The sequence below is a fragment of the Etheostoma spectabile genome, chromosome 5, assembly GCF_008692095.1.
Source record: "Etheostoma spectabile isolate EspeVRDwgs_2016 chromosome 5, UIUC_Espe_1.0, whole genome shotgun sequence".
Classification (NCBI taxonomy): domain Eukaryota; kingdom Metazoa; phylum Chordata; class Actinopteri; order Perciformes; family Percidae; genus Etheostoma; species Etheostoma spectabile.
In genome coordinates, this window is record NC_045737.1 from 16,415,345 (window position 1) to 16,442,874 (window position 27,530).

At 39.6% G+C, this 27,530-nt stretch overlaps 4 protein-coding genes and 1 long non-coding RNA gene across 9 annotated transcripts in view; 3 read left to right on the top strand and 2 right to left on the bottom strand.

Annotated features, from left to right (window-relative positions):
- LOC116689399 (nuclear factor 7, brain-like) overlaps window positions 1–274 on the top strand; it is a 1,958-nt gene extending 1,684 nt beyond the window's left edge. The window contains 1 exon segment of the mRNA XM_032515932.1: window positions 1–274. This exon segment is cut by the window's left edge and continues 612 nt beyond it. The gene's annotated coding sequence lies outside the window, so the exon portion shown is untranslated.
- Window positions 275–2,478: 2,204 nt separating this feature from the next.
- Window positions 2,479–5,362, bottom strand: LOC116689398 (UDP-glucuronosyltransferase 2C1). Its single transcript, XM_032515931.1, has 2 exons — window positions 5,199–5,362; window positions 2,479–4,505 (listed from the first exon to the last, which is right to left on the bottom strand). The coding sequence occupies exons 1-2, from the start codon at window positions 5,216–5,218 to the stop codon at window positions 2,912–2,914; spliced, it is 1,614 nt and encodes a 537-aa protein (XP_032371822.1). The 5' UTR covers window positions 5,219–5,362; the 3' UTR covers window positions 2,479–2,911.
- A 1,523-nt stretch (window positions 5,363–6,885) lies between these two features.
- LOC116689395 (uncharacterized) lies at window positions 6,886–14,489 on the top strand. 3 transcript variants are annotated; one of them, XM_032515928.1, is made up of 12 exons: window positions 6,886–7,208; window positions 7,884–8,601; window positions 9,164–9,243; window positions 9,546–9,623; window positions 9,754–9,813; window positions 9,931–10,017; window positions 10,173–10,265; window positions 10,755–12,630; window positions 12,900–12,980; window positions 13,319–13,579; window positions 13,688–13,711; window positions 13,771–14,489. In XM_032515928.1, exons 2-10 carry the CDS (start codon window positions 7,938–7,940, stop codon window positions 13,555–13,557), a joined length of 3,258 nt encoding a protein of 1,085 aa, XP_032371819.1. In that variant the 5' UTR covers window positions 6,886–7,208; window positions 7,884–7,937; the 3' UTR covers window positions 13,558–13,579; window positions 13,688–13,711; window positions 13,771–14,489. The 3 variants fall into 3 exon arrangements, with proteins under 3 accessions (XP_032371819.1, XP_032371818.1, XP_032371817.1); XM_032515927.1 differs by having other exon boundaries at window positions 13,688–14,489; XM_032515926.1 differs by having other exon boundaries at window positions 13,319–14,489.
- Window positions 14,304–26,896, bottom strand: LOC116689400 (uncharacterized). Its single transcript, XR_004331979.1, has 3 exons — window positions 26,794–26,896; window positions 26,476–26,484; window positions 14,304–14,315 (listed from the first exon to the last, which is right to left on the bottom strand). It is a non-coding gene; the product is annotated as an uncharacterized LOC116689400 (long non-coding RNA).
- The window catches only part of si:dkey-13n15.2 (protein transport protein Sec24C), a 16,266-nt gene continuing 3,863 nt past the window's right edge, over window positions 15,128–27,530 (top strand). The window contains exons 1-18 of one of the 3 annotated variants that reach the window (XR_004331977.1): window positions 15,128–15,397; window positions 15,805–16,534; window positions 16,772–16,830; window positions 17,273–17,326; window positions 17,738–17,849; window positions 18,665–18,792; window positions 18,982–19,117; window positions 19,370–19,479; window positions 19,792–19,904; window positions 20,562–20,753; window positions 21,868–21,964; window positions 22,105–22,209; window positions 22,336–22,503; window positions 22,849–22,945; window positions 24,077–24,225; window positions 25,061–25,199; window positions 25,796–25,917; window positions 26,314–26,499. Coding sequence is in view for 2 of the 3 variants with exons in the window: in XM_032515929.1 (XP_032371820.1) it covers window positions 15,856–16,534; window positions 16,772–16,830; window positions 17,273–17,326; window positions 17,738–17,849; window positions 18,665–18,792; window positions 18,982–19,117; window positions 19,370–19,479; window positions 19,792–19,904; window positions 20,562–20,753; window positions 21,868–21,964; window positions 22,105–22,209; window positions 22,336–22,503; window positions 22,849–22,945; window positions 24,077–24,225; window positions 25,061–25,199; window positions 25,796–25,917; window positions 26,314–26,493 (2,640 nt within the window). In the remaining variant the exon portion in view is untranslated. The remainder of the gene's footprint in view (window positions 15,398–15,804; window positions 16,535–16,771; window positions 16,831–17,272; window positions 17,327–17,737; window positions 17,850–18,664; window positions 18,793–18,981; window positions 19,118–19,369; window positions 19,480–19,791; window positions 19,905–20,561; window positions 20,754–21,867; window positions 21,965–22,104; window positions 22,210–22,335; window positions 22,504–22,848; window positions 22,946–24,076; window positions 24,226–25,060; window positions 25,200–25,795; window positions 25,918–26,313; window positions 26,500–27,530) is intronic. The other 2 variants (XM_032515929.1, XM_032515930.1) reach the window with 2 other exon arrangements.

The window sequence follows — 27,530 nt, forward strand, 5'->3', positions numbered from 1 at the left end:
CCAATATTCTGGATCTGCTTGTCGATGTAGAGCACTGCAGAGGTCAATCCCCAGTTCTGGCAAAGTTCAATCCTCGTCCTTGTCCGAGCAGGGCCTTTCTGTGTGAAGTTTGCGTGTTTTTTCCCGTGTTTACGTTGACTTCCCCTGGGTGCTCCAGTTTCCTCCCACCATAAAGACACGTATGCTAGATAACAATGGAAGACAGTTGAAAATAAGCCAGTTGGCTAACACCGGCACATTTACAGAAATGTCAATTAATGTGTATTGTCCTCATGAATGAAAAAAGTCTGTCATCACATTGGAAAATCAAGTTAAATAAGGTTTAACATATACTATTAACACAGATCAACACATATATCTAAGAAATACTGAAAAGAGATTAAATCATCTGGTTTTAAACTTTCTTTAATCAATTCAACTTTATGGATTATAATTTATAAATGAACTGGGTTATCAGCATCTTGTGTTTAAACAGACCACAATATAACATATACTGCATCCACTATACCAAATACTTTGTTTCCAGTTGTGTGAACTTTTATCATCAACAAATATCAGTTTAAGTTTTTAAGCTATCTGGATCTCCTGATGAGTTATTTTAGTTGTGTGTTCACGTTTGAATTTCAGTGTTTTACATTTTACACTCAGAGTCTCAGTGGTTCCGTGTAATAAAATACGTTCTGTCTGTTAATCCATTAAAGATTTAGTTATATTATGTTAAGCAAAAATGTATAAATAGATGTCATCTTAATATTCATCAGTGATGAAGCTTTCTAGAAAGTTGTGTAAAGTTTAATCAACATGTTGTGTTTACATGGTCAGTAACAGGAATTGTAAATGTCCAGTTTCTGATCAACATAAAGAAAATACAAGCAGTACAATTTAGTTTAATATTTTTTTGTTATTTAAAAATCTACATCTTTGTAAAATGTATGTTAAATGGATCATGCATCACATGATGTGTAATTTAATCCCTAGCATATTTTTTTCAGACATTTGTGTAAGAGGTTGTATCCATTTTCTTTGTGTGACTTTGACAAAAATATAATCATCAAATCACGAAAAGCAGTTATAACGGTTAAATCTTGTTTCCTTTATTTCCAAAACAACAATTCCTAATTAAAACTATTTCAACTTTACATTTATGGATTAAATTAAATTACATTTTCTAATTGATTGACTGTGTACAAAGAAATCTGAGTAAACCTCATGCCACCCTGATGGATGCTTAATAGCTGAAATATGTAAAGAGTAAAGCATGTGTGTTCTCAAAATTAGAAGCAAAGTGTAGTGGCAATCCGTCCACAAATAATGCCACTGGATGAAATCTGAAGCCCTTTCCAACTCCTGCTTGTGCAAATAAAGAGGTCCGGCGTCGTCGTACGGTTAATCCTTTATTGTACATTTTACAGGTTTACAACATTTTAGGTAAAAGCACATACAAAAAGACTGACTTGAATGATTAAAGGCTGAGAACGACGAGATCTAAAAACACTACTCTCACACAGCAGAGGTTGAAAAACTGTGTGGCTTCCTGGATCCAGATTCCTCTTACCCGTCACCTGTATTTCCCTTTCTAATCTCCAATTGGCACCCATACACAGGTGCGCAGGTGACGTAACAAACAAACCATTCACGCAGACCTATCGCACACACACTACACACATAACAACCGTATATATCCGAATTGGCCATTACACAAAGATTGTTCAACTTTACCCTTCTAAAACTTCTAAAACCGCATCATTATAATCTCATATAAAAACAAACAATTTGTAACAGTGTGTTGATGCTCAAGTCTGTTATAGAAGGCAGCTTGACTTAAGAGAGGGAGTACTTAGGGTTGTATACACAGAAATGTATTGATGGGGGTCTAAAATGATTTGCATTTAAGATTTTTTACAAAAGATCTGTTTTTTGAACAAGTTGAGTCTGTCAGCAGGATGCTCGATGGTGTTTTTGCCTCCAACGTTGTCTTCCAGGCAGCTAACCCTAGACCTTAACCTTAAACATGACCATTGCTGCCTGGAAGGAGATGTTGGGGGCAAAAAACACCAAAGACCCAGCAGGACTGTAATCCTAACACAATGTATGAAGGGTGTAGAGATGAATAAGCATTTTCAAAAATGCAACATTGTTTAAGAAACATTTTAACTGTTATATTTGATTAATTATGTAATCTACTTAATGCCGTTTTCAAGGACAACTTGTTCATAATGTCATCAACATTATTAAATGTACAGTATGTAAACACTAGGTGATTGCATGGACACATTTTACTTCCCGTAAATGCCACAAGATGGAGATAAAGTCCACTGCCTGCTCATTCTGAACACTACATTTTTTGGGGGGAGTTCTGCCACTTATTGACATGCCTATTATTGTTTGCTACACAGGTAGCACCTCTTTGCAGTTTCTGACATATTCTGCTTTCAATACATTTACTTCACAGAAATCCCATTCTGTTTGTCAGACATTCCTTTCTTTCTTTCTTTCTTGATGTGTTATTCAGGACACAAAACAAAATGGTCCATAGCACAATACAAAACAGCAAAAGACAGACAAATACACCGTATTTCCCCTCCAGGGTATCACTGCTGTGGCTCTTGATGTTGTTGTTTTAGTCAAATCATCTCAAAGACATTTTTCAGATTAAATTATAGCTTGGACATGAGTCTTTTCAGCTCTTACTGTAAGGGGGCGATATTTATTCTGTGCTGCTGAACCATCACCATCAAACCTCAGTTGTTCTAAAAACTAAATTTAAACACGTTTCATTTTGTGCAACTTTCATTTCCGTTCTTCCTTCTCTGCTTCTCCCGTTTTTTCCTTTTCTGCTGGTGTTGGAGAAAAAATGTACTGCTATAAAAAACATAACAGAAGTACATGCAGAGCAACATAAGTATTTGTATTAGTCCAATTTTGCTTTCCTCCCACCACACACTTTACACCACAAACATTTAACTGTTAAAATGCAAATCAGTGACATCATCATAACCAACACTACCAACAGTGCGATAACATCAATGGAGTGGTACTGAATCCAGGACATTTTATAAGAATTAGTCCTTAAGTGTGCAGCACCCTTGTGTCTCATGACAAACTCGATCCAGAACATGGCTCGGTCCAGAGGCTTCATGGGCTGGTCTCTGTGCAGCCTGGAGAGCTGCTGCACGTTCTCCCTGTAGGACGGCTCATAAAGCACCGCCTTCACCGCCTCCAGGAAGTTGTCTTTGTTCAGTGTGCCAATTTCCAGCACCTTTGCAATGCCCCTCACACTCATCCTGAACAGGTTATCATCCTGGTCAAACATCAGAGGAAGGCCAACGATGGGAACGCCATGGTAGATGGCCTCTTGAAGACCGTTGGTGCCTCCGTGGGCCACAAACACTCTGGTCTTTGGGTGTCCTAAGAGGTCATTTTGGGGCAGCCAGTCCAGCAGCAAGGTGTTGTTGCCCAGGGTGGACGGTCTCTTCCCAGTATGCCTCCAGATGACCTTCTGAGGTAATTGGGCAAAGGTTGCAGCCACATGTTCTGCTATATCCTCAGGAAGAGTCCCCACCAATGTCCCCAAGCTCATAATAATGATTCCATGCTCAGCAGAGCTCTGGACAAAGTCTTCCAGATGTTGAGGAAGAGGCTTGGAGGGTTTACACTGAAACCCGCCCATGTAGACAACGTTGGGCATTGTGGGACGAGGGAACTCAAAGGTAAAGTCGGTTCTCATCAACCAAATATCTGCTGCCTGAACAAGCTCATCATAGTGGACGTTAGGACCAAAGTGACGGTGGACAAATGGTGTGTAATAAGATTCTTTGATTGTCCTGTAGTTATTGCGTACCATTAAGGACAATAAAACATTTAACACCCTTTGCCAAAAAGTCATCTTATCAGTCAATTTAAGGCCTGGTATGGGAACATATGAGAGCGGTGATGGGGCAACTGTGTGATGTCCATCTTCCATTATCGTCCATCGTACGTTGAAGACCAGAGGCAGACCCAGCTGATGAGCCAGAAGTACCCCTCCACCGAAGCAGGGGTCAGTCAGAACAACATCATACTTGGCTTCTTGGAATAATTGCATCAGTTTAGCATCCTCAAACATGTCTTGCATTTGGTTAACCACAGTTTTGTGAGCATGATGCATCATCATCATCAACTCCTCTCGAGCTTTGAAATACGCTGCAGTTGAAGTGTGGAACTCCCGACGGAGCTGCAGCGTTCTTGTCGTGAAATTATTCATGAAGTCTGCTTCAAATTCCTTCCAGTCCAGGCTAGATGACTCGTAGTGAAGGGACTCTGCCCTGATGAACATGCTGGTTTTGGGCCGGATCACTGTGATGTGGTGACCTCTGGAATGGAGCTCCTGGATGAGGACCTTCATGTTGACCCAGTGGCTTCCCTCCACAGGGAAAACAAGGACTTTTCCTCCATCAGCAGTTGGAAGAGAGCAGAGCAGTGCAACCAGTGTTACAAGTCTCAACCCGCTCATCTCTGAAGTGAAACTGAAATCATAAAAACAGGGTGGAGGTAAAATGGTAACAGGGTGACTTTAAATGTACTTTGATCAGGAAGGTTTTAACGTTTACTGTAGATTTTCTCCTCTTCTTCCAAAAGATTTTAAAGTTCATTGTTAAAATAGTTAGATAGAGCATACAAGAGATTTGAAGATGGTTGTGCCTCTTGTCGGTTTTACCTGCTATTCATAAAGCATTCTTCAGAGAGTGAGTGCTAGCGTGACAGATCATGATGAATGGCCTCTCTTAAGCAACTGAACACATTTGGAAATTCTCGGAAACCTCAGCAACAACTTTATGTTTTTGAACACATCAGAAGATTTTGACTGAAAGGAACTGTTAGATGTCCGGCAGGATGAAAAATTAAGGAATAAGTTCATACTAGCATACAAATGTTACAACTTTTAACCTGAAATGATATTTTATAAGATTAAATATGTTGCCTCCAGTACCCTGGTGTGAAAGGAGTCCACTCATATATGTACAGTACATGTATCTTAACAACATTTCTTCTGCAAAGGGACACATCAGTGAAACACACGTTTGGGGTTCTGGACATGCTAGAATACCTGCCGTCTGAAAGGCGGAAGGACTAATACAAATACTTATGTTTAGCGTTTTACACTCTGCTGTTAATAAAAGTTGAGCGACAGCATTGACAATAATTAATTTTGTACTTACACTGGAAAGGTGTAATACATTAGATTCACAATCCGTGCAGCTCTTGTCTCTGGGTGGCGGCTGATCTAAACTTTGTACAGCATTTTTGTGTGACTGACATGCCTTTCACTGACTATTGTGCAACATGTTGGTTAAAGAAAAAGTTCACACAGTTGTTTTCAGGTAATTTTACCTTAACAGACAAAAGCGTTGACATGACTCAAAGGTACATTTTGATAACAACTTCTGTGCATGCCTGAATTAAATTTTCTCATGATGTTGTATAGCTTTCATGAATAAATACGTACCATGCTATTCTTGTTTTTAGGTTTCGTCTGAACTCCAGGAAGAGTAACGGCTACACAAATATAAATAAATTGATATAAAAGTATTTTCCAGGGGAGTTTTAATGCATACTCCTGGGATTTTATTTTAGAAGCTAAAATCACAATAACACATAATAAAACAGTTTACAGCTGAAGATATTCTACTTTCTTATCTTTGTAGATCTCATTTTACCTGTTGGCTAAAAATTAAAAAAAAAAGGTGTGAAACTGATTTAGTGTAATTTAGCCTGTTGAAATGTTCAGTCTTTAGATTAGATTAGATAACACTTTATTCATCCCACAATGGGGAAATTCGGTTGTTACAGCAGCGGTTTTACACAGTAAAAAGAAAACCAACAAACAAGCAAACAAACAAAGGCAAACAACAGATAATGTGCAAAAAGTATGGAATGACTGTAAAGTGGCATTAAAGAAAAGGTATTGTAAAGTAAAGTGAGGTGGCCATACAAAAAATATTGCAATGTCAGTAAGTAAGTGACGTGAAATTAAATTGAATAATATGTAAATAAATAATATAGCAAAAGTAAGTAACCATAATATAGATGATATTGAAGTTAAACCATAATATAAATAATATTAAAAAAGTAAGTACTCGTAGTGTATCCTTTACGAGACATGACAAGACAACATTTTTTTTGTATTTTGCTTAGCTACTGATGATGTAAAATACATTTTTACTGTACTGAATGAAGACACCATCTCCCTAATAATTCACTCTGTGACAGGCTGACAGACCTTGTATTAAAGGTCCCATAATAAGGTGCTCTATGGAAGCTTTTATATAGGTCTTCGTTGTCCCCTAATACCATATTTGAAGTCTATTTCCCAAAATTTAGCCTTAGTGCAGAATTACAGCCACTAGAGCCAGTCAAACCATGAGCTTTTCTTAGGATGTGCCATTTCTGAGTCTGTAGCTTTTGAGGGGGGCAAGAGACATTTGAGACGTTTAAGAAACAAAACGTTAGTGAACATATTAATTCCCTCAGTAGCCTACAGCCTCACTTCAGTGAGGCTGGCTAACAACACTCTGTTACAACTTCAAATTACAAAGCATATCAACAACATCTGCAATGCTACTGCTTGTTTGTTTCATGTGAAATTATTAATGATAAGGTGTAGGAGGGTAAAGTCCAACCATCTTTTAGTGATTTATGTCTGTTTCTAATTTTGAGAATACCGACACACACAGAGAATACGTTGATTTAATTTTATTTGTACAGGCTACCTTCGGTTAATCAGTCATGTGACTTTACAAAAGAAAATATTTCGATGACGACCTTATTCTGAAAAGCCATCATGAAGTCACAGCGAAGAGCCGTGGAGTAGCCGGAAGTAGCCGGAAGTAGCCGGAAGTAGCTAATCAACAACAACCGCTCTTTCCTGTTACAACCTAGGCTTCTTTGTAGCTGCCTGAAAATAGTAGTATTTCATTCAGATACATGTTTTTTTCAGCGTGCTCGTTTTGGAGTAACGTTAGTCAGTTCGCCGCATATACGGAATTTTACAACCAACCATGCCAACAGTTAACGTTGGCTAATAAATGCAACGTTTTATAGTTAGCTAGCTAAACTAACTAAAAACTGGAAATGGTACCACACTAGCTACTTGCTATCTTAGCGTTACGTACATTTAGTAGGCGTGCATATAACTACAATGTTTTAGTTATATCTGGCTATCCCCTACTGTAAGTATAAACGTTATTTTGAGTAGGATAAATACGCACGTTATTAAACGTTACGTTACCATTTATAAATTCTTCTGACAAGGTTAACCCAAACTACAAAAATCCTACATGTAGTTAGTATCACGAACACTAACGTTAACCCTAGACCTTCTTCAGTCACATAAACTGTTAATTGACTAAATCAGGCTGCCAAAAATATGTATAGGGGCTAACGTTAATGTTATTTATCTAAGGTTAGATTGAGCAGCTAAAGGGACATTTTGCGGTTAAATTGTATAAATGTAAATATATGTTAAATAGCGTTACTTTACTTAATACTTATTTTGTTTGCTGTACTCTTCTATATTCGCTTATATCGTTGTATTATACTATAAAGTATGATCTATATTACCACTGCACCTTATACTGTCATTCCCTCACTTTAACATAATGTCATAATTGTATATTACATTATGCTATCTTAATTATCAAGTTACATTGACTCTTGCACTATATCCTATTAGTATTAGCATAAAGCATACATACTGTTCTCCACTAAATAGAGCAATAGAACCCCCTCTAAAATGAAATTTTACATCTCCAGTCCTTTTAATAAATTCAAATGATCAAACAGTGAAAGCTAAGTTATTGATGTGACCCTGGTGATAACGTATGCATGTGGTTTTGCTCTTCTAGGCCCTGTTTCCAAGGAAATAAAAGACTCAAGCAAGAAGGTGATGGTAATGGAGAATGATGGATGACCTGACATCAAATAATAGCCACATACCCTGTCAGTCATGGGCGGGCCAAAATGGCTGGTCAACTGCTTCAACTCAAGGACCCCACCTCAACCCACTGCCCAGCTCTCAGCGTCTCAGCCTTAGGTCTTCTAGACAGAGACCCTCCTACGACCACCTGCAGGCGTCCAATCAGAGCTGTATGAGCGACCTTGGCACCATATCATCCAGAAATGACCCTCATCACTCTGATCTGTACAAAGACTCTCAGATTTGCAACAATCCGTCATCCACTACACAGTTTGCCATCCCGAGTGCCTCTCACATTATTTCCTTCGCCCAGCAAAGTCCTCACACGTCATCATTGCTGCTGAATGCAAACCAAGAAAAACATATACCCTCTCTTCACCAAACAAACCAAGCTCCACATCCTTGTAGCCCCCAAAAACTTCCCTTGTCACACAACTCTTACAATGCACCATTTCAACCTCCAGTAACCGATAGACTGCAAAGTCAACCCATTAGCCGGCCATCATGTGGACAACTTGTAAATGCATCTCAAGCTACTTTTGAAGGAGCGTATGTGGAGTTTGCTCGTGTCGCTGGGCGCACTCACAGCCACGCCTCATCCCCCCCTCAGGAGCAGCGTCAGTGGAAACCTTCATCACACTCCAGCAGTAAGCGTTCAGAGTATTAAGTTCTTAAACTGGTGTTGCCTGTCCTTGGTATTCTGAATCTTTGAATCTGAAAATCTGACCAAGCCAATTGGAGCGACTTGAGATTTTTTTATTTATCTGAACAGTACTGCAAATACATCTTTTCAAATTGCACAACTTGAACTCGACAGCACATTCAGATGGTTGGTTTTAAAAGTAAATAATTTAAGTGCTTTACATATAGTGCTTCAACAGTCACAAAATTCACTAGTTAAAAAAATTCACAATTAGGTTCAGTTGTTTATAAGATTTAAACCATTGGCCAACACAATGCAACTTATCTGAGTTACAAATTGTTTGTAGTGATTGATTAAAACTTATAATGCAATATGAACAGCTTTATGACAAGCAAGAGCGTTAGAGAAACAGCAACACCTCATCACTCAAAAAAGAGAGACACAATTTAAATATACTACAGATTAGTCACATGTTGAAACAAGTGGTGCAGTTCAGATCACAGTACTGTGGGACGAAGCCTCCAACTTCCTCTCACATTGTCTAATTTACCTGTCTTTTTCCTCAGGAGCTGTGAACGAGTCTGTCCCTGATGCAGCTTCTCATCCTAACAAAGATCCCTTGAAAGAGGGCAACATTAGTCCACAGGTGAGACAATTAACAACACAGACACTTACTGCAGAATAAAGTTTTGCTGTTAGGTGGTCTTTTATTTGTACATACTATCACAAATACAACAAAGGTGTTGTACATGTTTTAAATATTTGATGACATCCAGCGGTGCCTACAGAAGTTGATAGTACACATTAGTGTACTAAGTGAATGTTGCCCATTAGCTACATGCTGTCATGTGGACATTTCCCAAAGAGTTACAGAGCAGTGGGGTTTTACAAGAGGCCATTACCTTTTGATTATACCTTTTTAACTCTTTCATTTTGATCTGCTTTAAGGCCAGCAATGAGAAACGTTTGGAGCTTTTACATCAGCGCGCCCACCTACTTCAACAATTGGCAGAGTTGGATGCACTTGTAAGTGTGTTAAGGCAATTTTTCAAATTAAGGTCAATACTATTTATTCTTTTTTTTCATTGTACATTTCTTTAACTCCTGTAATTCCTAAACACTATTTTTTTATTTCACTTTTTTCCCCCCAATGAAGCTGGAATCAACACCTCCAGAGGACAGCAGTGAAGGACAGTCTCCACACACAGCTGCTCAGGTAGGTTGCATGTTTTAGAGGCTGTGCATATTTTTGAAAGGATCTCTTTCTCAACCCTTTGGTTTTATTTAGATGCACGGAAAAATATAATTGCATGTATATTGTTTTCACGTTTAGTCTCAATCAGTGGATCATTCATCTCAATGTGAAGAAACTACGACAAGTGATGCACAGCAGGTTCAGCAGTCGGCAGCAAAGTCAGAGGTAGCTCCACATCAAATGATTGGCTCTGCATGCACGAATGCTCCTTTAGTTTGTAAAGTATAGGCTATTATGAAATGATAGTCAAGGTACTACTGTTGCACAACTGTTTTTTCATAGAATTTCTTTGTCTTATTGTCATGTATTTGTATATTCAGTCACAGTGGCATCCCTCATCACCTGTCTCCTGTGATGAACAAAGTGAGACCAGTGATACACCAGAAGATCCAATGTCAGCGGCAGAATCGGAGGTAGTTACCTGTTTATTAATGTGTTTAATGTTTGGCCTTCAAACTCTGGTAGTAGTTTTTTTTTTTTTGAGAATATGAAAGCCGCCAGTTATGATGTAGATTTTAGCAGAGCAAGGACATTTTGGGAATGTTGACAATTTCAACATTAGTTACGTAAACATTGAACTTCCGGACCTGGTTTCCAGTTCCATAGCATCAGAGCAGTTTTATTCTGTAAGTATAACAAGACTCAGTAATAGTTGTGATTTTGAACTCGATGCCTGAATACAAACATAACAACCATTACTGAATTAAAAAAATGTAAATGTAAAACAAAGATGAATTGTACATCTTTTTAAAATGATCTCTTTCTCAAATTAGGTGTGGTACTGTTTAGTTTGGAAATTTAAAATATTAGATACAAATACTCACTCACTAGGATTAAATTTGCTGCAAGCACAGATTGTTCGGGACCTTATTTCTACATTAAATATTTTTTTTTCTTTTTAGAAAATAGAAAATTCCTCAGTCAACTCAGAGGATGACAGTGATCCTGATTACTTGCCCGCCAGAAATGGTGACATCTCTGATGTCCCTGACGGGGGCTCTTCCGATGAATCCAATCACAGCAGACCCTCGACTCCTACTGATGAACAACCCTCTTTGCCAGGGAAAAAAAGGGCTAAATCAGCAAGTTTTTTGTTTAAGGAAAAAGGAGCCAGTCCTCCAAAACAGATACGTGTAATTAACTGGAAGAAGTCTTCCGAAACTGTAGTGTTGCCCATTTCAGGTTCTAAAGCACACCGTGTTTATGACAGGAGGAACTATTGTTTGTTTTGCTCTAAGCCAGTATCTAAAATGTCGCGGCATCTAGAGAGTATCCACAGTGACAAAGCAGAGGTTGCAGCTGCATTCCAGTATCCCAAACATTCCAGAGAAAGACAAAAGATTTGGAACAAATTAACAAATCAAGGAAACTTTGCTCATAATAAAGATGTCTTGAAAACAGGGAAGGGAACACTTGCTGTCCGGAAAAGGCCGAATACAACTCAAAAAGCCAGAGACTTTGTTCATTGTCTTTATTGTCAAGGGCTTTTTCTAAAGACAGCTTTGCACAGACACATTAAGTTTTGCCCAGAGAGAGATAAGAAGGAAAATGAATTGGTGACCAGAAGAAAGAGTTTTGCATTTCACTGTGTGCTTGAAACTTATGGAGAACTTGGCATAAGTGATGGTTTTAAGGAGGTTCTGTCAAATATGGCATACGATGATGTGACACAAGCTATCATGGAGGACGAGGTTATTTTGCAGTTTGGCGAGCTCCTCTTTAACAAGCACGGATCTGATCCGAAGAAACATGATTATATAAGACAAAATCTTCGGCAAATAGCAAGACTTGTACTCGAAGCTCGAAAAATAACCCCTTTGGAGAAACTACAGGACTTCTTTCTCCCGTCAAGCTTCCCGCATGTGGTGTCTGCAGTGAATGTTGTGGCAGGCTACGATCCAGAAAACAAAACACACAGTATTCCTTCACTTGCCATCAAACTTGGCTACTCCCTACAGAAGACCTGTAGTATTGTTGAGGCCAACGCACAGAAATGTGGCGATGAAAGTCTGGCAGAGTCTGCACAAAACTTCCTCTCTGTGTACCAGAAAGAATGGAACAAGCTGATTTCCGCAGGTGCGTTAAAAACACTCAGGGACATAAAATTGAACACCAAGAAGAAGGTGCCATTTGCTCAAGATGTAAAGCTACTGAATTTCCACATGGAGAATGTTCATTCTCTTGCTGAAAAAAAACTCAGAGACAGCAACTCTGCAGAAAACTATGCTGCTCTGGCCAGGGTAATACTTTCTCGGATTATACTTTATAACAGGCGAAAAGCCGGAGAGGTATCTTCGGTGCAACTAAAGGCTTTCATGTCCCGGAAAAAGTCAAACTCGCATGATGCCGTGGACCCATCCGCCTCAAGTTTGGAAAAAAAAATGTGCAGGTTCTTCACTAGAGTGGACATACGAGGACAATGTGGGAGAATGCTCCCTGTTTTACTGAAACCGTCATTCGTGTCAGCTTTAGAGCTTCTCGTACAGCTCCGCGAGACATGTGGAGTCCCCAGTAAGAATCCCTTCCTGTTTGGCCGACCACGTTCACCGTCTGCCTACAATGGGGCAGCTTGCATACGCACATACGTCAAAGCATGTGGAGCTAAAGACCCTGAAATCCTGACAGTCGCAAGGATCCAGAAGCATTACACAACAATGCTACAGATGATTAACCTGGATGAAAATGAGGCCAACCAAATTTTAGGCCCCAATAATAAAGTTCAAAGCCTCCGAGAGGACAGCAGCATGCAGCTGGATGATGTGGAAATGGACTCTGATGGTAAGATTTTTTTTTCTTTATTTCATTTTTTAAATAATTTCCAATTGTAAAATCGAAACTACTAGAGTGAAGTTTTACAGTTTTATGCAGGATTAAATGAGGTTTAGAAAAGAGGTCAGTCTGTGGTACGGTGCTGTGTGAAAAGCCTGAAATGTTAGCTGTACACGACAAAGAAAAGATTTAGCTCAGTATCTGGATAACCAGCCACACTGTTTTATCTGTCAGTTTTATCTATTTTTTTTTTTTTCTGTTATGCTATGGACGAACAGATCATCATGAACAAACACGTGGAGCAGCAACACGCACCAACATGACTGTGTCAAAAAAATCTGTCAAGTCGGGCAAAAAAGGTAGTAATGTTGATGAAATCCTCATTCTATCCACTTGTTTTTTGAAATTGTGGGACACTATACCTAAAATTCTTTAATCACAAAACAATCAAAGGGCAGCCAATGCAAAGTATCTCTGTGAGTGCTTATTTATTGTCCACCTCATTGTCCAAGCTTAAATTTGATGTCAGAACATGAAAATATGGACAGTGCGAATTTGGAGTCTTTGACAACAAATGAGTACTAAGAGTTCCTGTGATGACTGAAATCTGTCTAGTTGGGATTTTAAGGATTTTTTAGTGTTCTGGGGTTATTTAATGATGGCAGAACTTCACTCATTTCTCTATTTTTGCACGCAGGCTCCCAAAATAATGGAAATGGAAAACAGAAATGGGAGGAAGCAGAGATTCTTGCTGTCGAAAGACACATGATGGCATTAATTAAAGGACACAAGGTGCCTCAGAAGAGCGACTGCATTCAGTGTCTTGAGGCCGAGCCAGAAGCACTGAGGACCCGTTCATGGAAAGGTGTAAAGGACTACGTCAGAAACAGAATCACTGCCCTGAAAAGACAAAGCGGAACTTCCAAAGCTACCTAGACACTGCAATAGCAAATTTACCATTTAAATCGAGTTATCGGCCAAAACGAATGAATGTTGATCATAGCGCCCCCTAATGGCCAATCTTTCCCAAATTTGGTAGAAAGTATCCTAGAAGCACCCTGAATAATAATCAAGTGGAACCACAGCAGAGGTCTTTATAAATAGGACATTTTTTATTATTCTTTACCTTTCTCTGTTACTCTTTGTCTTTCAGTCAGTCTCCATCTAGTTTATATTGACAATTTTTTTTCTCGGATTGTTCCGTTGCCGCCGGAGGTTTTGTGTTTTCAGGCAGATGCCCTTCACCTTCTGATTTCTTTGTGTTGGCGTTCTAAGCTCTTATTCTCATCTCGCTCACGACAGCCATTTTAATTCCATATGGCACCTTCCTACGTGCACATGTTCCACCAAAACAAGTTCCTTATCTAGGCTATTTTGCAGAGGCATTGTACCTGCGGCCCGAGCTTAGCGCCGGTTAAGACGATTGTGATTGGTTTAAAGAATTGTCAATGAACCAGGATTCAAGAATGTTGTGTGGACTAGCCAGACTCTCCTCCATGGCACTGTGGAGGAAGGTCTGGCAATGCGAGACTATTCTCCATCTGTGTCTCTTATGCAACATTGTGAGCGTTTACATCATCAGGATGCCCAAGAATAAATGTCTAATTAATTATTAATTATTATTATTGTGGATGATTCTATCTTTCACTGAGGTGTTTTTATACATTTTATTAGACAGAGATGGCTCATGCATACTGCCAAATAATTTGTCTAATTAGTTGATGAGTAAATACTGTACTATGTTTTCGGAGCTTTAAGTTAACTTCTGTGACCACGTTATCTGATCATGTATTTTTTTCTCCTTGGTATACTGTATCTTGTTCAACTTTGTATAACTCCTTGAAAACAATAAAGGGCCAAGAATAATATTATAGTAATTTATGTTTGAACAAAAACACAAGTTAACTGTATTGCACTAAAATAATGGATACAGGTTTTTTCATTGGTTTGTGCCACACTGTCAGGCCAATTGTATCTTTGTCCTTGTATGTATGAATAGCAATCTTATAAGCAGTGGTAGAAGAAGTAGTCCTACAAGTATTAGCAACACTTAACAACATTTTCTATGTTTCATGCCTACTCATTGACTTTAAAAATAACTGTACCCTGTCAAAGTGAAGTATGTTGGGTAGTTAGGTAGTCATTGTTAACACTATAATTTCATGAACTCAGGTTTTCTGTGTTAAATCTTAATCTGAAAACTATAGCTGTAGTGGGGTTAAAGTTACACAATTTGTTTTCCGAAACGAAGTGTAATTAAATATTAGTAGCCCACTATAAAATAGCATGAAAGAAACTAAGTAGGCTACAATACCTAAAAATTGTACTGTAAATATTCTTCAATCGTGTCCAACAATGCATACATGCACGCATCGAATAAACTCGGGATAAATCATATAGGCTACTGCTATGATAGTCTATAGCTGTTTAAATTACATTTTTTAATCCTAATCAAGTATTGCTTCACAGGCTTGTATTTTGAAAGGAAACCACGGAACCACTGTGTTGACGCTAACATTGCAGCAAAGGCAGGTTTATGAATGTAGCCGGTTGTGTGTGGCTAAAAAATTTGAAGTTCTTCTCTTAATCCATCCATGAGTAAATATGGAACAATTTTAAATTTAATTACATTTTGATGAAAAGCGGAGCAAAAAAATAATTTTAGCCTCAATGAAGGGTTTCGCTTCCACCGAAGATGGGGGACTAAAGAAGCTAACGGTAAAGGCAGGGACGAACCCTTGCACGGAAAGCCTCCTGTTTCCGTTGATGTCCAAAGGTATCTAATATTTCATGACTTAAAATAAGGTTGTTGTCCAGGCATCAACGAGAACACCTCTGTGTTGCGGGCTTATTAGCTAACGTTAGCACATTACTCAAATTAAACATTTGGCCAGCTTATGCTTTTTATAACCATACGTTGTAGTATCATGGGCTAGTTAGATCAACTGCTAGCGCTACATTGTTTGAAAATATGTAGCTAACGGTTATTGTAAAAAAAAAAAAAGTTGTGCTTGTTATTAGCTGCAATTGTAACGTTAGTCTATAGCTATCTGCATTAACTGTCAGTAAGACATGTTGGCCTGTCTGAGGGGACAGCTGAGAATTACATCACGACCCTATCCCATGGATGTATATTATGTTACCTGTCCCTGATCATCAATTTTGCACGACTGTGTTGCCCAGCTTAATCCCGCCTCCAATGAGAAACACACCTATCAGTGATGGTTATGGAGAATGATGGATGTCCCCACAGCCAAACAGAGCCAGACACCCTGTCAGCCGTGGGCGGGACAGAACGGCTGGTCCCCAGCTTCACCTCAAGGACCCTCCTGCAACCCTCTGCCCAGCTTTCAGCACCTTAGCCTGAGCTCACCTTCTGACCAGAGACCTTGCTATGAGCACCCTTGCTATGAGCACCTGCAGGCATCCGACCACAGCTGCCAGAGCGACTCCCCCGCCTTTTCATACGGAAGCATGCTTTATGCTGATAATGAGGACCAGAGTGAGCAGCGAACCATTCCTGATGCTCATGTTTCATCCATGGTTTCAGCAGCAAGTCAAGGGAGAAACATACCTCCTTGTTCTCTCCCTCTTATTAAGGAAGGGATGCCACCTTGCAAGCTCCAACAAATGCCATTTTACTCTCCTTACAGCCCTTTCCAAGGAATATCTTCCCCTTTCCAGCCTCCACGCACACAGCAGGGTTCACTGAATGGACCTCAGTCACCGCATCAAAAATATCTTCCCATTAGCCCTCCATCATTTGGTGCAAACCAGAGCCCACAATATACACCTCAGCCTGCATTTGAGAGTCCAAATGCTGAATCCTCTGTTGGATACCCACACAGTCTTGCCTCGCCCACCTCTCCCATCCAACAACAGCCTCAGTGGACACCTGCAGCACACTCAAGAGGTAAGTTCATTTGGAATGGGTATGACATGCTTACATGTATGATGCAGAGCCTCCCACAGGTTATCACCATCATCCAGGGTGTATACTACAGCCATCAAAGTCCAGCTTTAAGTCTCTCAAACAAGTGTTGCAGTCTGAATGAAAACAGCCCACTTAATTCAGAATATAATACTCTAATAATAATATAGTAGTCTGGATCTTTCCTCCATTGCGTAACTTCTCTGTTTTCTGCTTAAGGAACAATAAACGAGTTTGTACCCAATGTGGCTGCACAGGACAGGAACATCACGCCACAGGTGGGGAAAATACAGATACAGCTTTAAAACACCTTTTTCTCAATTCACCGAATTATCATTTGGCTTATAAACTATCATAAAATAAAGAGATGTGCTAATCACGGTTTCCCAGGTTCCAAGTTGAAATCCTCAAATGTGTTGTTAAAACAGTAACTGACCGTGTACCTTGCAATTACACTTACAATTGTTCAGTTATGTGTTCTTGTTATTTTAGTGCATGACAATGTATCTAAGGTAACAGTGTCAATTTGTAGATATGTTCCATTTAGCCTCAGAGCTAAATAGTTTGAACATGCATTTTCTATCTATTTAGAGTCAAAGGCTTTCAAGACTGAATATTGCTGCATATTGTATTGAATATACAGTCTGGGAAAAAGAAATCTTACCAAAAACATGTCTGTGTGCTCAAATAATGTATTGAATTCATTCTCTCTTTCTTCAGTCTCCTAACTCTGAGTCTCGTTATGGCCTGGACCCGGAGCTCCTGCCTAGTGTTGTAAGTTCTTTAATTCTCTCCCTTCACATATTGTCTTGGCTGAAATCTGCAGCTCCCCTGACAATAAAAGACTTTTTCAGGCTTTTACCCTTAGTTATGACACACATTCACGGCATCACCAAGCATAACATCAATTGACGGGTGCCGGCGATGTGTATTGCTGTTTCCAGTGGAAAGTAACAGTCCAGTACTTGTATTAGTGATTTCTAATATGCAGCTTGGCAGTTTTAACTAGAAATACAAAAAACTACTAATATGCTGTTTCCTTAAACAAAGAGATTACCTACATTATATATATTGTATTAATATAGATCATGCCTCTATAGAGCCTGCCTCTAAATATAAAGTCAAAGGTTATCTTACTCTTGCTGATTGAAAGGTTACACCTTTGTCATACTCTGTCTGCGTCAGGTGAAGGTGATTGCAGAGGACAGGGCAGAGTGGGAGGGCAAGGTCTTCGTCTCCGAGCCTTTTTCCCGTCTTCCTCCTCTGGCAACTACTTCCTGTATCATAGAGGACAAGGGTAAACGCACACAACTCTGTCTGCATCTGTGTCACAGAGATGTACAACTTAAAATGGATTTCATCCAGTGCTATGGGTCCAGATGACATACTTAAACATTGACATACTTTTTTTTAGCTTAATTTAACTTAACTGAACAGCTTCCGAGTCATTGGAATGGTCATGTGACTTTTTTCTTCGAGTTGAATGTTGAATGTCATTCTAGCGCCCACCCAGCGCCTGTGAGCAGAAAAACCACCCTTGCAACTTTTGGCCAGCGAGTCGCTGGCCTCAGCATCAGGAAGTATTACGTGATATCAGGTCTCACGATGTAATTGCTTCACAGATGCACACATATGCCCATTCAGGAAGCGGCTAACAAGGTAGCAATGGAGTTTTTCACACTATTGTCATGGCTGAGCCGGGGGGGGAAAAAAAGCAGAAAATTAGGAAAGCATTGTTGGTGGAACAAAGAAAGAGGAGTCAGGCACAAGTAAACATCAGAGCTGCCAAGTATCTATTCCAAAGCTGTAATAGGAGCTTTATAGAGAAACCTGCAAAGAAATGGCCAAAACTGCATAGCACCCCTTTAACACTGCGCCAATATGGCTGATATGTAAGCAATTTGTGTTCTTTTGTGCACTTTAAGCACTTTGAAAAATGATTACATGCATTATTGGTAGAGGTAAACCAGACATGGGTAAAACGATTAATATTTAGATTTGTTAATGTGTCAGTGTCCCTCTGCAGCTCTTCCTGTCTCCATTTTGAGTTTCACTGCACTTGGCAGTCCAGCCTTCCTGTCATTCCTCACCTTATCTCTGTTAAACTTTTAGGTAACGCGAGTCCGTTTGCCATCCGCTCCGCCTCGTACTGTGTGCCCTGTGACGGTCAGACTGCCCTGCTCAGCCGGCTGCCACTGGGAGCTCTGGTTACCCCTCTGGTAAAACAAAATGCGGGCGAGGTCAGTTTTGAGCTAGTTTGCATATTCTAGTTTTGCATATTCATAATCTATTAAAAATACATAGGAAAAATTACAACATTAACAAAACAAGGACTTAGTGTTTACTAGTAGTAAAACACACAATATCTAGGAGAGATGTTCGCATGGAGATATAGACAATGTGAATGTGTGCGTGTTTGTTGCCCCTAGAAGCCCCTGCCAGTGTGCAAAGAGCCAGAGTGTCTTACGGGTTGTGGTGGTTGCGGAGCCGCCATGTGCCATGCGATGGGCTGGCAGGACTGTGGTCAGAGGTTTTACTGCCCCTTCTGTGGTAAACTCTGTGAAGGTAAGGTTAAACATTGAGTGTCTAAGAATGCAGGTAATGATTATGCCCAAACTCTAGTTAAAGTTCAGTGTTATTCCTGTGAGATAGCTGTGCTTCCAGTACAGTTGTAGTACTATCATTTCCTGGTCCACGTCCGTAATCAAAGCTGTTTCAATGTGTTGAACTGCTGCACCTTCCCTTGATGGTACTTTCCTTAATTTGCTGCTTCCTTTGCACGCAGCATCCATTTTTCTCTCCTCTTTTGTGTCTCAGTGCCGTGGCAACACTACCAGCCCACCAAAGGGGTGGAGGGGGTTCGGGTGGATAAAGACAAGAGACCAGAACTCAGTATGGGGTCATACGAGATACTTAATTCACAGAAGGTTAGTTTCACATTCTACAATTGTTAGTTTTGTTTGCTGTTTTTTAGTTATCGTTAACCGCTGTTTTTCAAATGTGGGCATCTGTGTGTGTGATGGGAAGCGGCAGTCTGGATAATGTGTATGGAGAATGTTTCACTTACTAATACAGAATGCTTAAACATCAAAAATATAAAAAGTTTGGGCCATTAGTTTTAAATGGGACACCCCTAATTGTGAGGATTTCTGCAACCTGATATCATTCGTAGAGGACATTTTGTGTATTTTTGCGGGGAAGGATGCTGTGTGTGTGTAAACTGTTGTACTTTATCTCAGGGTGAACCTGCTGCACTGCTTCTAGCCATAGATGTGTCCACGTCAGCGGTGAGAGGAGGACATTTGGCGTTTGCAACACAACAAATACTTACTTTGCTCACCTCTCTAAAGAGGTAAAACACTCTACCTCCTAACTATATGCACGCACACACACGCACACACTAGAGCCCTACTGATTTATCGGCCAATATTAGGCTTTTATTTATTTTTTAAATATTCATTCTGATAAATGATTCTGATAAATAAATATTTAAAAAATAAAATAAAAACGGACAAAACACCCTTCAGCCATGTTATGAGTGTTGGCGTTGTATAGTTTGTCCACCAGAGGGCGCTCTGCAACATCCCTGTTGACAACACTCATGTTCATTTTTAAACTGTATTATCATATTATTTGAGTGAGGACTTATAAATAACTACAAATAACTAATGTTAGAGAAATCTGTTTATATTTTATTCCGCATTTCTGGATTCAAATATATATAAATATTGGCCGATATATCGGCATATCAGATTTTTAATCATCAAATATTTGTATTGTTATCGGCCTTAAAAATCCATTAATGGTCGGGCTCTAACACACATACACACACACACACACACATACACACACACACACACACACACACACACACACACACACACACACACACACACAGGCTTTTCACAGCCTGTTCATCGTATCCCAATGCTTACTGGGAAAATGGGAACGATGATCCATGCTCCCGTTTCCAGTCGTCAGTCTTTAAAAATGTATCTTCTTTGTGTAGGGAAGACGCCGATGCCTCGTCAGACATCCGTGTTGGTTTGATGACGTATGACAGTAGGATCCACCTGTACGATCTCAGCCCCGCCCTGTCCCGCCCACACATGCTGGTCATCACAGAGACAGATGACCTGCAGCTACCCGTGAGGGAGGGGCTTCTGGTGTCCTTGAAAGACTGTCTAGACAGTATCGACAGGTAACACATGTGTTGACCATTGTATTTTGTCAGATAAGTTTTGCATTTTTAGTCTGTATGCTGAATCTAAAATAGTAGAAGTACTACATTGTGCACATGATTCTGCTCATAGTTTCATACATCACTCTTATAAGTGGTATTGTAATTAAATGTTCATGTATGAGCTTTACAAAGCCAACCTAAATCTGACAAGCTCAGCTCTGTCTTTTAGATTTTAGTTTAAAAAGTATAGTGAGCAGCAAATTGGGCAGTGGTTTACTAGACGAGGACACCTTATACAGTTTTTATATATATATACTATATGGCCCTATTTTACTGATCCAACCGTACAGCGTGAAGCTCATGGCACAGGTGCATTTAGGGCATGTCCAAATCCACTTTTGCTAGTTTGACGGCAGGAAAAAAGGGTTTGCGCGCCAGGAGCATTTGTTTGTACTTTGGCGCATTGCTATTATGACAGGGGATTTGCACTGTAATATCCTTTTTATAAATCTTTTGCATTTTGTGTTCTTTTGCGCAGCCTGCGCTTCCCTGTGTGTACCAAGCATCATGTGCATGCGCTGTGCACGAGCCTAGGCGCGTGCTGTTAAAATAACAAGGAAATGTTGCGCTATTTAGAACAGGTTTTTGTTGGCCAATGGCACTATCCCATTCCGCTGCTGCAAGATAGAAATACACAAAGAATTCACCTGAACACACTTCCCTGTAAGACCAGCACGCCCATGGGTCCGAAGATGGGCGAAGGTGCATTTGCAATTTTAGCAGCGTGGGTGCGTGACAGGAAATTAACAACTGCGTCGGTCTTAAAATAGCAAAGACACGTGCGTCAGGCTTTGCGCCGCGCCAGGAGCAAGATAGAACCCACAGTCTACAAAAGGTGCTAGTTCATGTGCTGGTTTTTATGAAGCAAGTGACTTTGTACTGTTGGTTGACATCTTTTGACCATATATAAAGGAGGTGTTTAGTATTGTCACTTCCAGAAAATGTTGTCTGCCCATGAAGTAAGAAATAATTCCCTGCAAATGAAAGTGACATTTTTGCTGCTTTGCTGAAAGTAATTTCATTTCTTTGGTATTCTTTGGCATTAATCAATCTCTCTGTTTTTTGTGTCTAGTGTGTTACAGCTTATTCCTCAGTTTAGTTCAGAGTGTGATGACTCGAGTGGAGTTCCCATGGAACTGCCTGTCAAAACAGGGCTAGCGGTACTGCAGGTCAGTAGGCTCAGATGGGTTTTGATGGAATTTCTTTTGTAATATTATAATTTTTTGTTATATTTTGTCAACTTCTTAATGTAAAGAGATGTTACCACATTAACAGCATTCTCTCTCATAAACTTCGCTATTGTTTTTAGGCCCTGTGTTGTCCCGGCAAGCTGCTGATCTTCCATACTGCCCCTCTGATAGAGATGGAACACACAAGCTTATCCTCAGGGTTCTTTGGCTCCAACAAATCAAAGGTACGTAACACTAACACACAGTTGGCGGTGTGTGAGGATAAAGCAACAGGAACATTGTGTACAAGAATGAAGAGGGTTTCATGGTTGCATGTTTACATTAATTTCCTCCTCCTGTGTTCTTCCCAGTCCATCTTTCAGCCATCAGAGCCAGCCATCTCATTGGCCAAGGAGTGCGTCAGTCAGGGCTGCGGCGTTCACATGTTTGTCCTCTCCCAGCAGGACGTGGGCGGGGCTTGGCCAGGGCACATACCATATCTAACAGGTGGAGCTCTGTACACCTACAGCCACCTCCAGGTATATCACATATAACAGCTCCACCCAATGGCACGCAATTAACTCCTTAGAGTGAAAAAATCTGTTGTGATCTTTTATCTTTTATTTGCTTTCTTGCCTAGAGTTGGATGAGAAGATTGCTACCACTTTAATTTTTTTGACTGTTAAATGTAAGGCTACAGTCAGCAGCCAGTTAACTTAGCACAAAGTAAAAATTGCGCTGTTTACCTATACCAAAAATATGGCAAATTATTCAGCTATTATCACTTTGAAGCGGCAGATTGAGCAACGCGCACGTAATGTTTTTAGTTGTGTTTTGAGGAGGAGGTTCCATTTTAGACTGTTTTTTTTAAATTCCCACTACAGGGAGAATTGGACAGAGAGCGTTTCCGCACTGATCTAAAGAGCATTGTAGACACGGACACCGGCTACAAGGCTGAGCTCAGGATTTTTGTCAGCAAAGGTGAGAGGTTTCTTTTTATTTATTATTGTATTCCAGCTAAATAAATTACATCTATATATACATACATACATACATACATACATACATACATACATACATACATTGTGTCCATAATATCAAACCAAACAAACACTTAACAAATTCACAATTCAAAACCATAGCCCTATGATCTGTGCACCCTCACACAAAATCATATTTACCTTTTTCATTTTCCTCAAATTTCAACTAAGTGACTATAATGAATGAGAATGCTTCAACTCGTGTCCCTGTTTCAGCATATTCCATCTCATTATCTTGCAGTTTAAAGGAAATCTTTTTTAACTTAATAATTTTTATGGTTGAGTAACCTATTCTTTCTCTGTAGGTGTATTATCAGCAATCTAGTTGTTAATAATTACCTTTTTTGTGACTATATATAGTGAAAGAAATACTTTTTTTTTACTTTTGATAATATTATGCAGATCCCCCAGAATACATTTTTTGTGGCATTAGTGGAATGGTTATATTAGTGTGTATCATTGATTAATATATAGGTTTCTTTTAACCTAACTGACCAAAAATAAGATGGATGCATGTATGAATGTTGTATGGAACCCATACAACATTCTTCACAGGTAAAATACATGATTTTATTCAATTTTCTAGCATTTGAAAAACATCTTTTATAATGGTTTTAAAACACTATCCTGATCCAAACATCTTCTGATCTTAACTATTAGTCAAAATAATTCATGATTTTTGCTTTTTATAACAAAAAAAATAGGTTTAATTAAGTTTATTGACCATGAATAAAAAAATAAATTAAAAGAAATTGGAAAAATAAAAAGGATAAATATATAAAATATATAATAAAGAATAAAACATCATGAAAGCGCAAGAAAAAGGTCATTTTCAATTTTGACTCGGAAGGGCAACATGGTGGATGGGAAGACAACACAAGGGTTATGGTTGTCTTTGTTTTTAAAGATTATTTGTCAAAGGTCTGACTTAAACCCTGGACCTCTGCGTCAAGGCATAAAACTCTATGTATATGGGCGCCGGCTCTACCAACTGAGCCAAACGGGCCACGGTAGTTTTAGTTTCTATACGCATTTATACCATTGATTCCACTATTTGAACCTTTCTCACCAGATATGCGTGTGTCTGGCTGTTATGGACTTTTCATCCCTGGGCCAAGCCCCAGCCAGGTCCCCATGGCGACTCTCGATTGGAGGACAACGCTGGCTATGGAGCTCGCACACAGCAGAGCTCTGGATGAGACAAGAGGTGTAACCATACAGGTGGGTTTATGTTCATGGTCATCAATTCAGATCAGAAATGGGTTACATTTACACACCTCTCACATTCTGTTGTCTTTTTATCATCCAAATCTGTTAGTTGAATTGTAACTGAATTAATACATTTTTTGTATATAATTTTGTAAACAAGAGGACAACTCTGCCACCACAGACTTTTTACTTTTATCAGACCTTAAAGGTGTGCTAAGCGATGTTAGGGGATGTCACTTCTTGTTGACGTTCGAAGTATTGTCGAACAAAACGCAGGCTAGCTCGCCCCTCCCCCTCCCGGCACCAACCCCCACCCCCAAATCCTTATTTTTTGTGATAACATTTTTATTTATTTTTATATATTTAAGGAACAAACGATACAGAGAGACGGAGAACACGTTCCAGGGCCAGATAAAAAATAGAAGAGGAAAAACAGACAAAAACAGAGAGGAAAGATGGGACGGAGGGAGACAAAACAGCACACCGGTCCGGCCTGTAGCCTCCCCAAATCCTTCTTAATCCTTCTTGTCGGTTATTGGCTGGAACACTTTATGTTTTGTGGTGCAGGTTGGCGCAGTTTTTGTTGCCGTTTGAGGAGCCGGGGCTGTCTACAAATACTGTGTATTTTTTTTGTTTTTACAGTGTGTTCAGGGGACAGGCAGCTAGCGGATAATGAGGAGATGTTTGCTGTATGTGACAACAAATGTTGTAGCCTTTATAATGCCTGACATCGCTTAGAGCACCTTTTAATAAAACAGTCACTCACTGCAGACTGCAATCTGTTGATACCCTATGATTTGCAGTTTGACTACAGAGTAATCCTCCTTCCTTCCCTCCTGTTTGTCAGACGGTGTTGTCTTACAGCACCCAGACAGGAGACAGGAGGACCAGGGTTCACACTCTGACCCTGCGATGCTCTCGCCACCTACAGGACACTTTCCGTCAGTACCAGGCCCAAACACTGCTAACCTTCTACTGCAAAAAAAGTAAGGATCTTGTACTGGATATAAGTGCATATAAGTTATTATACTGTTAAAAATATAAATGCAATGCTTACTAACATCAGCCTTCTTTGTTGTAATTAGTAAATTGATATGTAGACAAAATAGCGCGAATGCTTGGAAATAAATAAACTACTCTCCACTGGCCTCTCTGTTATTTTATGGGCACAATTTTGCAAAGTATCAATATTATGTAATTAAGTGATGAATTCAGCCCTTTTCAACATTAATTTGCCAATGTCAAATTACTATTGATGCCTTTATTATGCAATCTGTAAACAAATATGTTACCTCTAATCTGACATATTATCTCCTTTCTTAAAAATAAATGCACAGCATTTTTTTATAAATACACAAAGATTTTTCATTATTTAAAATCCTTTCTGTTTAGTTAGACAACAGCCCAGTAGATCCACCTCTAAATCTGACTCGTGACTTTGTAAAATAGGAATTAGAAGTAGACAAGTATTAGAAGCTTTAAGACGATGCCTTATTAATTATGGTATAGCTACGGTATGATTTGTTCACAGTAATTCTTAAAAAGGTCGTCATTAATTTGTGTTGTGGTGTTTTCTGTGCAGTTTACTGTGCCGTGTTGGAGCGCCCTCTACAGGAGCTGAGGGAGGAACTGCAGATGGAGGTGACAGAAGCGTTGGCGGCCTATCGCAAACACTGCTGCTCTGCTTCAGTGTCTGCTGGACAGGTGAGGTTTGGAAACATAAAATACACATCATAGTTTCACGTTTTTCTGGAAGTAGAAAAGGTTAAAAACATTAGAATGTATTGTTCTCAATGTAAATATTGTGTAAATATTGTTTCAGCTATTGTAGAGAAAAATCTGAATGACAAATTATTGGTCTTAACTTTAGTCCTTTATTTATTTAGTGTTTTCTTTCCAGGCCTACACCTGTATTCATTTTCACATTACAAACCAAGGTTTTACCCATCTTTTTCTTCTTATATCCCCGTGTATCTTCAAATTCACTGTGCAGAACAACAGCATGAGTTAATTTAAACATTTTTGACCGTGTGTGTGTGTGTGTGTGTGTGTGTGTGTGTGTGTGTGGGTGTGTGTGTGTGTGTGTGTGTGTGTGCGTAGCTGGTCCTCCCTCAGTACCTGCGAGCACTTCCTGTTTACATCAACAGTCTGAGGAAGAGCGAGGTGCTGCTGCCGGGCCTGAGGAGCTCCATCCACCAGCGGCTGCAGCAGCGCTGCAGGGTGCTCAGCATGGACACCTGCTGCACCTCCACACACTTCTACCCCCTGCTGCTGCCTCTGGTCAGTACCATCAACACCACAGAGTTTTTCCATATCCGAGTGAATTCTGCACCACAGAGCTTAGGGACTGTTGGGATAATTATTTATCAAAAAATCAAAATCACTGGAGTTCTCCTAAAAGTTTGTTTACTTGCAGCAAGTAGAGTCAGTTTACAGCACTTCAGCATAAGTACAGCAAATGACTGAAGATTATTCACAGCCGTGTCTTTATTAACGGAGTTGGGAGTCAAGTTAATCATGTGGTTCAGGCAATCAGTAGCTTTTTTTCTTATCTGTGGTCTGGCCCGGCATCTCCTCCACATTATGCGCTCAGCCCTCAGGGATACATCCTGTGCTCTTTGCAAGGTCACTCAGCTTTCATGATTACGGTAACATATGAAAGACAGAAATAGTAAAACAGCAGTTTGGACGCAAATAGTTTAACAAAGAAACTGAAGCAAAACTGTTCGTAGCATCATTTGGGACAGAATGTTGACTCTTGGCATTTCATTTAGAGATCCCCCATATCTCTCATTTCTCATATTAAGGCACTCTAGCATCAATTATTAAAACTAGTTTTAGCTGACTGTCAGCTACTGTCACATAGAAATATGTGATAACATGTGTCTGTGATAATATGAGATAACTTTAAAGGTTCCCTGCCACACATATTTCATTTGTTTGTGGTAACAAATGATGCGGGAGTCATCCCAAAAGGATCAATAAAGAGAAGTCTAAGTCTAACGTCTCTTTTACCATGGACTCTGTAACATTTTTTTATGGAAAAATGCCTTGGTTACCTTGTTTCAAGCCATTCTAGCGTGGTATAGAAGGCCTACAGGAGACTCTTGATTTTTGCCAGTTCTCATTAATATTTAACTGCTTGACTCTGATTGGCTAACAGCTAGCCATGAGAGCATGGCTATCAGTATCCTTAACCCAGTGCAACTGGGTAAGCTCATAAATAGTAATGAATTCAGGCAACATGATGTCAGACTGACCAGCTTTTGTAATTGGTCGGATTTCTCCTCTTATTTCTTTTCAGTGGCTAGAGCTGA